The sequence below is a fragment of the Arvicola amphibius genome, chromosome 9 (genome assembly GCF_903992535.2).
Source record: "Arvicola amphibius chromosome 9, mArvAmp1.2, whole genome shotgun sequence".
In the NCBI taxonomy this organism is placed as follows: Eukaryota; Metazoa; Chordata; class Mammalia; order Rodentia; family Cricetidae; genus Arvicola; species Arvicola amphibius.
In genome coordinates, this window is record NC_052055.2 from 103,148,541 (window position 1) to 103,164,863 (window position 16,323).

Sequence of the window (16,323 nt, forward strand, 5' to 3'; positions counted from 1 at the left end):
GGTTGAGAATCATTGCCCTATGTGGTTTTCTAAATCATGCTAAGCACCATGTGTGTAAGATTTATCCATGCTGTGGCCGTCACTATGGTTCGCTGCTTCTCACAATACTCTAAAAGCTCTATGGTCAGAATGTAGCCCAGGCTCACTCATGCTTCCAGATATACGTGATGGCATTGGGTTTTGGTTTTTGGTTTCTTGTTTTTGTTTGTTTTTCTGTTTTGGACGCTCTGAACAGCACTCTTGCAGACAAATCATGTTGCACATCTGTAGGAGTTTTTCTTACGTCTGGGAGGGTAACCACTGGGTGATATAGTGTTTACCACACACTGTCCCCTTCTCCCCTCAGATTGCCTGTTCCAGTTTGTACACCCATCACCAGTCCACCAGAGCTGCGCCGTCCATCGAGAACACTGGCATTAGGATTCTAGTCTTTACATCTCTCGTTGCAAACCCTGTGATGACTACGGAGGTGAAAACCCAGTTGGCCGAGCAACCACTAGTGAGGTGAGGGCCGAAATGCACACAGGCCAGATAGGAGTGTGTGTGGGGGGGGGTACACACAAAGGGAAATTAAGGCAGAATAGAAGACAAAGGTAGCCTTGGAGGAACTTGGTAAACAGGGGTCCAAGTTCTAGGAAAGTCCCTCCGTCACCTTGGAATGCCATGCGCCAGGGCCTGGGTGCTGAGTTGGCGTGAGCCTCTGAACTACAGGCTAGGAGGCAGCTGGAGTACAGAAGTTTCAGAGTTTCCAGTGGCTTCCCCTTATTTGGGAGAAGAGGAGGCTACTAACTGTCACTTCAGAGAAGCTTTATTTCTTTAAGTCCTAGACTGCCTAGAGCTGAAAGGAAAAAGGAACAGGAAATTCAGGGGACAGCCCAGCACCCAGCGACATCTTTCCAGGAAAGGCACCCCTGGCTTAGCATATTTCCAGCCCACCTCCACTGGACCAAGGGACCTCCCTCCAGCCAGGGCCAGCAGGAGAGGGAAGTACAGAAGCCACCAGGCAGGTGGTACAGCAGGTCCTCCTGGGATACCTTTGGCTCTAGACTGGCCTTCTCCTCATCCTTCAGGGACAGAGGCTAAGTGTTCTCTGATCCTGGGGCTGGGAACCTGAGACAGCTGGTCTTCAGCCTAGCCCAACAAGACAAGAGCTGGACACATCTTTGCCTCCCCCGCCCCCCTCCCCGGCGGTATCTTTGGTGTCAGCTCAGCGTCTTCTGGGAGGGACCACATGGGGAAAGGACTCGCTGGGACTAGCCTGACCTTGGCTCTAGTCCTGACCCTGACCACTGGGTGCTGAGTCTAAGATAAGAACGGCACGGGGCTGGGGGGGGGTGTGTGACAGCCTGAAGCTGCTTCTTGGGATTGCCAAAATTTTGGTTTGGGGAGGGGCCTCTAATGGGGCCAGCCTCTGTTCCCAGGGAATATATAGAGAAGGGGCTTTTTGGCGCATCCTAGGGGTGTGGTGACTAGGTGGGTCTGAGGTTTCTCTTTCTGGTTTTAGATCTGGTCTCAGGAAGAAAGTGGGGATCCTGGAAGGTTCCATCTGCTCTCTGACAGATGGGCCCCAGCTCCCTACCAAGGCTTCTTAGAAAGACAGAGGCTCACTGGGATCGGATGGCATCACTGGGAAAGGATTCTGGGGAACAGAGCTTTGGGGGTTATAGGGTGGGGGTGCCATGAAGGCAGATTTCAGCCTCTGAGACTTGGGTTCCATGATAGGCACTTGAGTCCTGAGGCCCGGTGAGCCAGAGGAAACAACATTCGCCTCTCTTTAACTATCCTCCTTCAGTCCAAAAGCAGAGCCCGAGCCCGAGAAGAAGGCAGAGCACTTTCCGAAGAGCCACGGGGATGTGGGATTCCAGAAAGAGCCCGTGGTCCCAGGCATTGTGGATTTCGAGTTGATCCAAGAGGAGCTGAAGACCTCTAAGCCCCAAACACCAAGTGCCTATCGCTTTGGACGCCTCAGCCACCACTCCTTCTTCTCCCGGCACCACCCCCAGCCACAGCGTGTGACACACATCCAAGGTAAGGCCAAGTGGCAGAATCTTGCTACAGGGCCTGGCAGAAGGGGGTATCACTAATTGGTCACGAGATCTGGTACAGAGGCGCGCATTCTTTCCCATTTCCAGGCAAAGCCTAGAGAGCATGGGGCCTGACAGGCATCCCACGGCTGCCCAGTGGCCAAGCCAGGACTGACCTGGGGGATTAGAGGAAAGTGCAGTCTGCAAGGGCATATCATAAGTGTCCCCTACAGAATTCCCCACCCTCTGAATCAGAGAAAGGGATGAAGGTCTCAGCCCCAGAATGATGCTCTGACTTCCGACACTTGCTGCCTCATCCTTTTGGCCATCCACTCACTCATCCATCCGCAGCGTATACAGAGTGTGAACTACAGAATGACACTTGTCTGGACTCCAAGGACATGACAATAGGCAGAACAGACCACTGTCACTGCTGTCCTGGAGCTTACATCCAGTTGGGAAGGATGGGACATAGACTAGCTGTCACTGTCAGGTTCCAGAGGGGAAGATGGCCACTTTGACAAGGTTGTCGGAGGAGTCCTAGTCAGTGACAAGATATTGAGAAAGATTAAAGGAAGCAAGGGTGGGAGCCGAATCAATCAAGCACTAGAATGTCCTGCTGAGGGATACAATGGCCCTGAATCTGTTGGAGGTACAGCAGGAGAGCCCCTTGGATGTCTGGAGCAGAGTCAGAAGTAGAAGGGAAGAGATGGTTTCAGAGAGACGTTGGAGCTGGATCAGGTGGACCCTGCAGGTCACTGGTGCTGTCTTAAGTCACCTCAGCTTGGCATGTGTGTACTTGTATAATGCTGGCATCTGGAATGCAGAGGCAGAAGGACCGCCGCCGTAAGTTTAAGGCCACCCTGGTCTACCTAAGAGGTCCTGCCTAGCCTGACCCACCTAGGGAGAGTCTGTCTAAAATTTGTAATAGCAATCACTTCACTGAATCAAGTGGGGGCCATTGGGAGGGTGGCAGTAGAGAAGTGACCATGAGAGGTATTTACACAAGGTCCCGCTGGCCTGGATGGAAGCCGAAACATCAGGCTGTGGAAGTTCCACAGCTCTAGTCCAGAGGTACAGAAGGAAGAACCCCTAGGATTCTGACCACTGACTGAAGATGAAGCATAGGGCAGACAGGCAGCAACATCATTCCTTAATCAGAGTACACAAATACCAAGAAGCCATCAAGGGTCAGTGGAGTAGGGGATAGAGGTGGGGAGGAGCCACAGATGGAGGAAACAGCCCCAACAGGCTGGGGAGACACACTGTGAGAGTCATTTGAGAAAAAAACAATGCATTGTGAAGACACAGAGTTTTGGATTAAGAGGTTGAAAAGACTAGGAGACATTAGAGAAGAAGGGGAAAAGCTGAAGAGCCTAGAGAAGCCAGGAGAGTGAGGATCCTGGGATCAAAGCGGTCAAGGCCTAGCCAAACTTGGTGGCCTAGGCTTGTAATCCAAGAGCTGTGGAGGTAGAGACAGGAGGATCCCCAGTGCTCATGGGCCAGCCATCCTAGCTAGATGGGTGAACTGTGGGCCAATGAGAGACTCTATCTCAAATAAAACAAGGTAGATGGCGCCTGGGGAACAAGAGCCAAGGTTATTGTCTGCACACACGTGAACATGCATGTACATGCATGCACGTGCACTGTTTGATTTTGTGTGTACAGTGTGTCATACATGTCTATGAATATGTATGCACCTATGCCTAGGTATGCGTGTGAAGGTCAGAGGACCGTCTCAGGGGTCAATCCTTGCCTTCCATCTTATTTGATACAGAGTGTCTTTGTTTTTCCACTGTGTAAGCCAGGCTAGCTGGCCGGCAAGCTTCCTGGATATTTCCCCTCTACCCTCCCCCACCTCCCCAGATTATAGATGCTCACACCTTGCATCTGGTTTTTATGTGGGTCCTGGGCATTCGGACACAGATCCTCCCATTTGGAAGGCAAGTGCTTTTACTCACGAAGCCATCTTCCCAGTCCCTTTAAAAAATAAATAAATAATAAAACCACGAGTCTAGGTATTGAACTCAAATCCTCTTGTTTTCAAGGTAAGCACTCACCAGCTGAACTGTCTCCCTGGCCCCCATAGTCTTCATCTTTAAGCCACCTACAATTCATTGACCTGTCACAGGAAGCCAGAAGGACCTCAGGAGGTCCCATGAAGGCCTGACTCTGTCTTGCCTCTGCCCAGCTCACTGATGACCCTGAGCATGTACCCATGAGCATGGTTGTTGCTGGTCTAGGGTTTTGACTCTGATGAGGTGAGTTTGCCATTACAGGAGGAGGAGCACTTGAAGCACTCTCTGGCCCTCATCACCTCTTTCCAGCCCCCTAGAGCTCCTGGGAGTCCACCAGGCCCCCCAACCCACAGGTCTCATCCTCTCTGCAGATCTCACCGGGAAGCCTGTGTGCGTGGTCAGGGACGAGTTCTCTTTGGCACCCGTGACTCAGTCTGTGCTCTTATCCAGCTGTTTGATGGGGATGCCCACCATCTCAGTCCCCGTTGGGGACCCACAGTCCAACCGGAACCCCCAGCTTCCTCCGTCTGGTGAGTACTTTGGCCACACCCTTCTATCTGAAGGTTCATACTTCTCCCAAAGTGTGTGGCTGGGCAGGGGCCTGCGACAGAAAGGGACATTGTTCTTCAATGGGCCTTCCTTTCTGTGTTGTTCCCCAGGCCCTAACCCCCTGGATTTGAGGGGTTTTGTTTTGGTTTGGTTTTGGTTTTTCAAGACAAGGTTTCTTTGCGTAGCTTTGGAGCCAGTCCTGGAACTCGCTCTGTAGACCAGGTTGGCCTCGAACTCACAGAGATCTGCCTGCCTCTGCCTACCGAGTACTGAGATTAAAGGCACGCGCTGCCACCGCCCAGTTGAATTTGAGATATTTGAGGAGTAACAAAGAGCCAGACTCAAACTGATTTTGGACACAGTCAGATGACTTAGAGCTAGAGACAAGAGTGACACTTGTCATATCTAGTGACTTGTGTGCTCAGACAGCAATTTTTCAGGACCCCCAGCTGCTTTGTTGGAGGGACTTTGGAGGCCAAGCTCTAATTTTCTGCTACTAAAGTATGGGAGGGTCAGGAGGGTAGGGTTGTGGTAGAAATCCTGTCGAACAGGGTGACAGCTAGCGCAGGGCAGAGAAATTGAGGGCTGGCTGAGGGATACTATACCTGTCTAGAGAACAGTTCAACGTCTTAACAGTCTTAACAACAGGCGTGATGTCTTTTCCAAATCTCAGTGTTGGCTCCAGGCGTCTAAAAGGGAAGAGAAGCCAGATCAAACTGCTTGTGTTTAGACACAGTAGCCTAATGCCCTCCAGCATCCCCCAGAGAGGACTCAGGGAGACTGGCAACATTAGCAACCCTTATTCCACTGCTGTTTCTAATGCTTCTCCCTCCAAGGCAGAAAGGCTTGTAAAGTGGAGAGGGCACTTCTGCCTAGAATCTTTCTTTCCCCTCCGTCCCAGTCCTGATGACACGGGGAGGGCAAACAGGGCCCCCCAAGATCTTGTCCTGTCCTCTCAGACCTCTGGAAGAAAAATCTAAAGGAACTAGCTTCCCGAGTGGCTGTCTTTACTAAGGAAAACGAGTCAAGGATCAACGAGGCTGGTGCTGAACCAAAGAGCGAGCCTGGAAAGAAAGCCTTGGTGAGTCCCTCCAAAGCTCTGCCACTAGCATGAGAGGGGGTGCTCCTAAGGGGGGATGGTGACAGCTGAGATCACAGGGACACAAAATCACACCTAGCAGAGAAATCCAAGTAGGGTCCCCAGAAGCACCCTCTAGGGTCATCCATAGTTGCCTATGGGGAAGACTTCTGAGCAGAGACCCCAGGCCCACTTAGGGACACTTTTAGGGAACAGAGCCTGGAGCACAGGGTAGAAGTGGGTAGTGAGGGAGAATTGAGAGGAGGACTTTGAGTGTGGGAGGAAGAAGTTCTTCCGAACTTCCCCACACAGGTTAGCATCCAAGCTCATCAGGAGTGGAGAACGGTTGGAGGTTTTCAGACAAAATGGGGATGACTTCACAGGTGCCCTTCAGGGACAAAGTGGTAAAGGCAGGTGGTCTTGGGACAGACCTTTGTAATGGAGTGTGTTTTGGGGTAGTCCATGTATAGAGGGGGGACATGGCTGCTTGTCCCTGCTTGCAACTGACGCACTGGGGTGCTCAGGATAATGCAGCCAAGTGTGCAGGTCTGGTTTCCTTTAAAATGTGGAGGAAATAGCTGTGGTGGTCACTTCTCTGATCTCAGCGTTAGGGAGACAGAGGCATGGCTACACATTTATGGCATAGCCTGTTCTGCACAGCAAGTTCGAGGCCTGTCAGGGCTGCTCACTAAGGGCTTGTCTCAAACCAAATAAAAGCAAAGAAAAACAATGGGGGAAGAGAGGGCTTACATGCTTTAGCTGGAATTACAGTGGCAGGAGGCTCTAAGCCTGCCCTGTACCCAGAATTTCCCAGGGCAGAGAAAGGGTGTCAAGGGCTGGGAAGGCAGCTCATTCAGAAAGCACTTGCCAAAAAAAGAAAGAAAAGCACTTACCTTATGAGCGTGGTGGAGCATGCAATCTATCTCTCCCAATCCCTCCAGAGGCAGAGGTTCTGGGATTGGGGAGCTTTGTGAGTTTGAGACCAACCTGGTCTACACAGTGAGTTTTAACACAGCCAGGTCGATTTAGAGAGACCGTCATTCAAAAGCAAAAAGCACTTGCCTTCTAAGCCTGAAGATCTGAATTCAAAATACCCATGTTTAAAAAGCCTGAAGGTGGGGGCAGGGGGCTGGCTGGAGGAATGGCTCTACAGCCAGTTAAGAGTGCTGTTTGCAGGCAGGCGGTGGTGGTGCACACCTTTAATCCCAGCACTCGAGAGGCAGAGGCAGGCGGATCTCTGTGAGTTCAAGGCCAGCCTGGTCGACATGAGTGAGAACCAGGAGAGGCTCCAAAGCTACAGAGAAACCCTGCTGAAAGAAAGAGAGAGAGAGAGAGAGAGAGAGAGAGAGAGAGAGAGAGAGAGAGAGAGAAAGAAGGAAAGAAGGAAGGAAGGAAAGAAGGAAAGAAAGAGAAAGAGAAAGAGAAGAAGAAAACGAAAAAGAAAAAGAAAAAAGAGTGCTGTTTGGTATTACCGAGGATCCAGATTCAATCCCCAGAATCTACAGGGTAGCTCACAATCATTTGTAATTCCAGTTCCAAGAGATCAACAGAGGTCACTGCACCCATGCGGTATGCTTCAGACATGCAGACAAATACTCACACACATGAAATTAATCTTTAAAAAAAGAAATCCTGGCATAGCAATGCATGCTTGTAATCTTTACTCTAGAGAGGCAGAGATAAGTGATTTCCAGGCCAGTGAAGGACCTTGTTTCGGGGCGGGGTAGAGGGAGAGGATGAGGAATGACATTTGAGGTTGTCCTCTGACCTCTGCACACACATACACACTTGAGCAAATGTGTGTACTTGTATACACATGAAAATGTAAAAACACAGGTAGACACATATGCACACAGGTAGACACACATGCACACAGGTAGACACACATGCACACAGGTAGACACACATGCACACACATACACACACAGGGAGGGGGAAGAGAATAAAGGACGTTAAGCTGTGAGTGTAGGGAACAGACCTCAGATATAGGAGCAGCTGAGCTAGGAATCAGGGTTGACACAGGGGTCTTGGCCCAGGATACTACTCCCACACCTCCGATATTTGGAAGAGGACTTGCCTCTGGAGGAGAACAAAGACCACTGGGGCTATCGTCATTCAACCCTGGAATGCTGGGTTAGGATGCAGAAGGAGCCAGGGAGGACCTGGGACAGGATGGAGACGGCTTGATAGCATCCTAGGCCTGGCCTCTTCTTCATTTCCCCCTGCCTTCTCCCACTTTCATGGGCTCCTAGAGTCTCTTGTCACTTTCCTTCTAGCCAAAGGAAGAGCCTCCTGTGAGGGAGCAGGGGGCAAAGTACTCAGCAGAGACTGGTAGGCTTATCCCCGCTTCCAGCCAAGCTCTTAGCCGCCGCAACCGCCAGGGCCAGCGGGGCCACCCTTCTGCCAGAGACGGAGGAGCCCAAGCCTCCGTTCTGGAGGACCAGGAGCTGCTGGTAAGCCCCACTCTGGAGGCAGGGACTGCAGTGGTCTCAGCCTCCAGGATCCCAGGTCTTGCAGCCAGCACCCTCCTGGCCTGCCTTAGGGTGGCTTCTCCAGAGACAGTGCCCCCTAAGACTGTAAGACCACAAAGACCATGCCCGAGGAGTCAGCGTCCTGGGCTCTGAGCTCCTCTGCTTCTAGACAGCCTGTTGTCATCCTGACCCTCTCTGTGTAAGTCCTCTCTCGTGGGTCATTGGTCAAACTGGGAGCATGGCTATGTTAGCACTACATTACCACCGAAGCAGCTCTCCAGGGTCAGCAACCACTGCTCTTGAGAAAGTGGCACAAGGACTGAGAAGCTAGGAGGGAAGGGCCTGCCCAGAGCATTTCAATCCACAGCCTGCAAGGCTAGCCTGGACTGGGCTTCCTGTGGTCTTTTCCTCATTGAGGCTGGAAATGAGCCCCCACTGTGCGGCAGTGGACAAGGGCATCGGTGATCCCTGGGAGCCAAAGTGTCACCACCTCTCATTGAATGGTAGTGCCTTTAGACCCAGCAACATGGGTAGACCAGACAGATCTCAGGATCCCTATTCAACCCACAAAGAGGTTTAGGCTCTTTTGGGTGATGCTCTATGACCAGGTATCCCAGCGGATAGCCAGCATAGCCAGGCTAGAATTGGTACTTTCTCCACCATAGGGCAGCCACATCGTACCTGGAGTTAGGTTCTCAGGTCCCATGGGGAGGGGGCCCAGGGCAGGTAAGGAGGATGGGAAGAATGGGGAAGGGCCAAAGGGCAGTTCAGGGTGGGTGCTGCAAGTGGGTGCTGGGTGGGTGGGTTGGGAGGATAGGGTGGGCATCTAGCAGGTACAGGCCTGAGGGAGAAGCCCAACCCAGTTCCTACTCCACCAAGGATAAGGTGGGCCTGCCAGGGTCTGATAGACCCCTCCAGGTCCTTGGGGAGGCTGCCTGGAAAGGGCTGAGGAAACCCTACTTTCCTAGGACTCCCAGAGCTCCACCTCCTACGGCGGGCCCCCCCTCCAGCCCTCCATAGATACAGCTGCCACCTGCAACTTGGCCTAGGAGGTCCCCAGAGCACATCCTGGACACAGCTGGACCATATACTGCCGCTACTTGCCTGGAGGAGACAGGGGAAGCCACTGGCTGAGGAGGCAGCTAGGAGTCGAGAGTCCCAGCTGCTTCGCTGGATGGAGCCCCTCACTAGGCACCTGGCAGAAACAATCTCTGGCCAGCAGGCTGCCTACAGCGAGTCCCCCACCTCCTGGAAAACATATCCAAATTCTGGGCGCTCCCGGGTGGGGAGGCCCTTGGGGTGCCCCAAACCACCACCCAAAAGATACAAGTATGCAAGACTCGGTGCGTCTCTGAGGTGACTGGCCAGCACTGATTTTGCTGTCCCAATGAAGGGCCCTAGGTTCCAGCCAATCTCATAGTGGAGACTATGGGGCTGAGAGGTCTAACCCGTCCCGTATCTGAGGCTTGATTCTGTTCTCAAGTCCCCGCGTGACACCTTCCTTTCTCAAGGCCTCACAGAGAGCTTAGGGACAATTCTGAGAAAAAAGTCCCCCTCATCAAAGTTCTAGGTCTCATGGAGGAACCTTTAGGAGGAAGCATTTTAGCCAAGCATGTAGCCGGGGGACCCCATGTCATAGGGAGGAGGCTGCTGTTCCCTGAACCCATGTTTGCCTGCACTTCTGGCTGGAGTGTGGTGGGGGCTCCCACTGACCGCGGCCTGTCCTCTTTCACATAGATCTTGGAGCTTCTTTGTCAGATTCTACAGACGGATTCTTTGAGTGCCATCCAGTTCTGGCTGCTCTATGCGCCGCCAAAGGGTGAGGACACCATAGTGTGGCCCCCTCTCTATGTGAAGGGGGGCTGCCCAGCCTTTGCCCTTGTTCCTGATCCTGCAGGACAGATGTCACTCAGCCTTTTCTCTTTTCTCCTTGGGAGTCCCAAAGCATCCCAGAGGCTTCCCATTATCATTCCTCCCTCCTCCCTACTTCCTGGCAGCATTTCTGTGGCCCTGTTCCTTGGAGGGGACCCCTCTTTAGTACTGACCTCAGGCATAGGTGTCTGGGAGGGGAAAACAGTTAAAGATTGTTCCCAGCAGACCCAGCCCCTCCCGGTCACTGTAGGAAACATATGCACACAAGTGCCAATACCAGAACACACAGGCTTGTGCTGAGAGCCCACAGATACACATCTGCTTCGGAACAGTGAGGGGAAGGGGTGGGGTGAATCCCCAGGGAACGAGTTTATAAGCTCACTGAAGGAAGCCATGGGAAAAAGGAGGAGTTGGAGGTGGGGGGCAGGGGGAGAGTAAATCCCAGATTTCCAAATGTGATCCAGGAGTAGGGAGGAAAGGAGGTGGGATGGGGTGGAAGGAGCCAAGCCCAAAGTGCTTATGGCTCTCACGGTAGGAGAGGGCGATGTAGAGAAGAGGGCTCAGCACACAGCTACAAGCACTGTGGGAACCTTTCTTGGGGGCAGGGGCCTATGAGGAGATGCAGGATGATTAGAGGAAGATGTCCTTCACCAGGGCTGGGACCAGCTGGTTGAGACGGGAAAGGGGCTGAGGACACTGTCCTGCACTGTTTATAGAAAAAGACTTGGCGCTGGGACTTCTGCAGACGGCGGTGGCTCAGCTCATCCCCCAGTCCCTCCCAACCCTCCCAGAGGAGAAGCTCTTGAACCAACTCCAAGAGCTTCAAGAACCTCCTCAAGAAATACAACAGGCAACCTACAGGTGGGCTCCGGGGCCCCTCATCTGCCCTTCTGTTTCCAGAACCATGCCCTGGCGGTCAGTATCCGCCTACCCTGGCTTTGTGACCCCACCTGTAATCCCAGCACCATAGCAAGGGGAAAGGAAGGCGTGATCCTTGAAGAAGGCTGGGCTAGATGTGTCCTTGTGCTTCAGAGGCAGTAGAGAGATCCCGCCTCAAGGAATAGGGTGGAGAACATCCATGTGGGTGCAGGACGTCTGGTCCTCACACGCTAGCTAGCACAGCAAGTGCCTTATGCGCTTAGTCATCTTCCCAGCAACACTGAGGACTGGAAACTGCAAAGTTGGGAGACTGGGAAAAGATCATCTCAGGAGGTGGGAGGTGCCCAGGGCCTGGTGGTCAGGAATGAACAGACTGCAGGGACTAAATTTTGGGGTGCTGGGGCACGGTTAAGAAAGTGGCTTAGGGGGGTTGGAGAGATGGCTCAGAGGGTAAGAGCACTGGCTGCTCTTCCAGAGGTCCCGAGTTCAATTCCCAGCAACCACATGGTGGCTCACAACCATCTGTAATGAGATCTGGTGCCTTCCTTGCCAGCAGTACATTGTATGCTTAATAAATAAATAAATCAAAAATTAAAAAAAAAAGAAAGTGGCTTAGGTTTGGAGGAGGCATATTTTGGTGGGTGGTTGTTTTATGGGTCAGACTGGCCTCGAACCTGCTTTGTACCTGAAGATGACCTTGAATTCAACCCTCCTGCCTCTGCTTCCTGAGTGCTGGGATTACAGGTGTGCACCACCACATCCCATTTAAACAGTGCTGGGGATGGAACCCAGAGCTCCCCACACATTAGGCAAGCATTCTACCACCTGAGCTGCAACCCCAGCCCTGGGGCATAGGTTCTTGCTCGGGTCCTAGAGTTGGTTTTTGTTTTCTGCTTGAGAGAAGAAAGGATGCTCAGGGGCTGGGGTTCATCGGTAGACAGTTGTACAGGCCCCGGGTTCAATTCCTACTGCTGCAACACACAGTAAACATACCAGCAGAAGAAGAGGACAACAGGGAAGGCAAACATTACTGTGCTCAGAGGAGAGACCCCCAAGTCGGCCTCTTTACCTCTCTCTCAAGCCTCCTGCCAGAGGTGTGGGGGAAATGACGTGGCTGTATGAAGGGTAACAATAGCTAACAGATCACACGAGGTAGAAGAACATTAGTCACTTGTCCAGAACTAGCTTGACAGGCAAGAGGCTGTGGGATAGACCATAGCCCTGGCTATCTCAGACAAGAGGACCTTGGTTCCCCATGGCTACAGCAGACACACAATCACAACTGTCTGCTTCCTGCTTTGGAGGTGCAGGAGGCTGTCTGGGTCCATCTGTGGACAATCTCGCACCAGCTCTTCAGGAGGGGTGTCTCGCCTATTCTGTGAGCTGGTGGCTAACCACACCTCTGCCACCTCCCAACTCCTAACCAACCTACCATCTGTAGACTTGGTGTCCCAAGCCTGTCATTTGTATTTGGTTATAGTCCATCCCTGAAGAAGACGAAGACACCACCTCTATCCAAGACAGAGAAACCAGGTAAAAGCCCTCAAAGGGAGCTGTTTATTCTAGAGGCGCACTGAGGCCAGCTCAGGCTGGATTCCTGCCCAAGGAAGTTGGTTCACGTCTTCAATGCAGCAAACATGTATTGCATGCTTACTGTGTGTCAGGTTCTGGTGAATCATGAGGAAAAAATTGGGACAAGTTCCTATGTGATTGGGGTTTACATCTTAGAGAGGAAGTATACAAAGGATAGAACCCCCAGGAGGACAGCAGGTTAACTGGGGGGGGGGCTCCCTATCCTGAGCCACAGAAGTGTCCAGGGAGGGCCTTGGAGTAGAGCTCCCCCTGCCTAGAATACTGATGGAATATTAAGCTGGTCAGGGTATTCAGGCCTTCTGGGTGGGGGACAGCAGTATGAGGTAAGACAAGACCAGGCCAGTCTTTTGAAGAGTGTAGAGGGAATAGGATGTAGTATGTCCCTGTGGTCACTGTGCAAGGCATGGAAGGGGGTGGTGATGACAAGAAGGGACAAGGGAGCCCAGGAGGCCCTTGGAGAAGACATAGTATCTTAGACCAGACATTGTGGGGGCAGCTGGAAGGGAGAGAATGCCTGTCGACAGTGGACGTGATTCTCCTTTGTCAGTGTATAGCGTCCCAAGGGCTCAGAAGAGTGTCTGGCATGCAGTAGGTACTTGACTTGCGTTTGGTATCCAGATTAAAAAAAAAAAAAAAAAAAGGACCGGGGAGTGGTAGGGCTCACAGACGTGAGCTAGCTTGTCCCGAGTCCCCCACTGAACTGAAGGCAATGCTGGCTTTGGCATTGGCCTACCTTCCTGTCAGCTCTCTCATCTCTTGCTTCTCCCCTCCTTCAGAGTTCATGGGCAAAGCCCAAGTCCTCCGTGTGCATCCCAACGAGGACTCAGAGGACAAAACGACCAAGTCAAAGGCCGAGAGCTGAGGAGCACAGCCCAGAGCACGGAGACTTCTGTCTAGCTCAAAGGCAGCTTCTAAGCTTGGGGATGGGGGCTCCTGTCACGCTATGTCAATGCCAGCCCCTGGTCTCCAGCCACACTCTACTAAATAAAATGCTGCCTTCCCTGGACGACGGCAGTTCTACCCTCCCACAAGAGTGTCTGTGTTTAGAAGGTTTACTCTAGCAAAGTAGAGCTCCCTGCCATGGAGAAAGCCCGGGGTGCCACTCACAGTTATCGACAATCTTCCCATTAGTTAATGTAATCAAGATAATCTCCCACAGGCAAGCTGTGGGTGTCCTGTGGGTGATTCTAGATCAGAGATTCTCAACCTGTAGGTCACGACCACTCTGGAGGGCCACCTATCAGATATGTACACTATGAATCATAACAGTAGCAAAATTTCAGTTATGAAATAGCAGCAAAAATAAAAATAATTATATGGTTGGGGGGGGTCACCACAATGTGAGGAAGGGTATTAAGGAGTCACAGCAGTAGGAAGGTTGAGAACCGCTGCTCTAGATCCTGTCAGACTGACGACTAACATAAACCTTCACAGTCACCATGCCTGGCTCCAGCTTTCGGTATTAAAGTGCCCTACTGTTGGTTTTTATTATTTTCCCCCAGTGGCGGTATAAGTGACAGCTGTACCCATGGCTGCCTCTCTGGCTTTATCGTCTTTCTGCCACTAGTTGCTTTCACATCTACCCCCCATCCATTTTTTGGAAAACGTGGTCAAATTAACAGGCAGGTTAATCTTAGCCACCCTGAAGGTGTGGTGGTTTGAATAAGAACGGCCACCATAGGCTCATATATTCAGATGCCTAGGGAGTGGCACTATTTGAGCGGATTAGTAGGTGTGGCCATGTTGGAGGAAGTGTGTCACTGGGGGTGGGCTTTGAAGTTTCAAAAGCCCCCCCCCCGCCTGTGGTTCCAGATGTAGAACTCTCTCAGCTACCTCTCCAGCACTATGTCTGTCTGCTATGACAATGGACTAAACCTCTGAAACTGTAACCAGCCCAGTTAAATGCTTTCTTTTATAAGAGTTGCTGTGGTCCTGGTATCTCTTCACCACAACAGAACTCTGGCAAAGACAGAAGGGCAGTGGTCCCTCCATTGTGGGACCATCATCCATCTTTGAGGCTATTCCATCCTGCAGAAGTGAAACTCTGCACCTAAAGACTTTGTCTAGTCTGGTTGAACTACTACTGCCAATATATACTGGATTAGATAATTCATAGACTACCGAAGTCCATTTCGAGCTCTGGAGATTGAAAAGCCCAAGGTCAAGGCTTAGGTAGGTTTGAGGACCTGTCGCTCCTAGACGGTACCTTCTGTATGCCATGTGTGGCAGAATGGAAAGACAGACTCCCATGAGCCTTTTTATAAGGGTCCCTATTCACTTCCTATTCATGGAGACAGAACCCTCAGGAGCCAACCCTTCCCAAAGGCCTACGTTTCAAATTGAGACAGGGGCTCACCAACATTTTCAAGCTGAGACGGGGCCCACCATTTAGCCCAGACAGGCTTTGAACTCCAAATCCTCTTGCTTCAGTCTCTCAAGTGCTGGGGCTACAAACTGTGAGCCACCCTACCTGGTCAAGTACCAATTTCTTAATACTACCAGCCACCCTGGGGACAGTACCTAATATTATCACCTTTCAACATATGAATTTTGGGGGGGGGGGGAAACATTCAAACTATAGCACCCACAAAACGGTAAGCCCCCACTCCCCTCTTCTCGACTATTGGAAATCACCCTCCTGTTTTGTGTCTGAGAGAGGAATAGTTTCCGGGCCTCCACTAGTACAATCCTCTTTGTCTTTCTGTGTCAGGTTTATTTTGCTTGGCATGACATCTTCAAGAGTCAAACGAGTTGTGACGTGTGTCACAGTCGCCTGCCACCTGCTTTTATTGGTGTAGCAGTTAAGCTCTCCAGCCCGGACCACACAGCGTCATCAAGGTCTGAGCCCCACCGAGGATCTGTTCATAGCGCAGGGGACATAATACCATCACCTGCCTTCACTAACAGGTGAACTAACAAAGTATCCACACAGTAAACGAATCATAGACGACACTTGCTTCAAAAACAAATAACTCCAGTTGGCATGAAACCCCTGACACTATGGTGGGCCTGCCTTTAATTTCTCAAGGTATATTGCTATGGGGTGAATAGCTGCCGCTGTAGATTCTCATGGTTTCAGTCCTTGGTCAGTGGCTACCCTGCTCTAAACCTGCGAGGCAGAGCGTCAGGACAACAAATGTATAGGACTGAGAGGTAGAGGCAGATGCTCATTGCAGCCAAGAAGCAGAGTGGCAAGACGGAGCCTCCAAGGACATGCCCCCTCCATTAGGCTCCTCCCTCCAGCTAGCCCTCAAGTTCCCATCCCAACTCCAAAAGTTCCCATCGCCTCCCAACAACTGGAATCCATCAATGGGTTAATCTTGAGGTAGGAGCCCCTTGCAATTCAATCACTTGGTTTAGCAATGTGCAGGTTGGTGGAGGGGGGGGGCAACTACCTGGCATGTCCACTCTCCTCTTCCAAGATTTGCTTAAAGCCCAGCTCTGTCCAACCAGAGCCTGGTCCTTTGGCACAGGACTGATTAATGGGGAAGATAAGTACTGGGCCAAGCACAAGCTATTTGGGAAGATTTTGTGCTGAGCGTCACAGGATGCTGTCTATCACTGGTCATCACCACTTCATGGAGACAAGTGCTGGACACATCCCACTTTCTGTCCCTGGTTCTCTCACGTGATTCTCTCGCGTATGTCTTCCCAGATGTGAAGTGTTAAAATACCAAGTGTTGCTGGGTTGTTGTGGTGCCTGCCTTTAATCTTAGCACTGGGGGAGGCAGAGACAAGGAGATCTCTGTGTTCCAAGCCAGCCTAATCTACAGAGCAAATTCCAGGACGGCCAAGGCTACTCAGAGAAATACTGTCTTGAAAAACAAACAAAAAACAAA

General features: G+C 51.6%; 1 protein-coding gene across 2 annotated transcripts; it reads left to right on the plus strand.

The window, feature by feature from the left end:
- The first annotated feature begins 457 nt into the window (after positions 1-457).
- Positions 458-13,346, plus strand: Tbata (thymus, brain and testes associated). 2 transcript variants are annotated; one of them, XM_038343623.1, is made up of 10 exons: positions 458-504; positions 1,793-2,028; positions 4,414-4,572; positions 5,551-5,614; positions 7,093-7,124; positions 7,956-8,122; positions 9,878-9,959; positions 10,729-10,873; positions 12,372-12,424; positions 13,261-13,346. In XM_038343623.1, the coding sequence occupies exons 1-10, from the start codon at positions 458-460 to the stop codon at positions 13,344-13,346; spliced, it is 1,071 nt and encodes a 356-aa protein (XP_038199551.1). The 2 variants fall into 2 exon arrangements, with proteins under 2 accessions (XP_038199551.1, XP_038199552.1); XM_038343624.1 differs by having other exon boundaries at positions 7,096-7,124.
- The last annotated feature ends 2,977 nt before the right edge of the window (positions 13,347-16,323 follow it).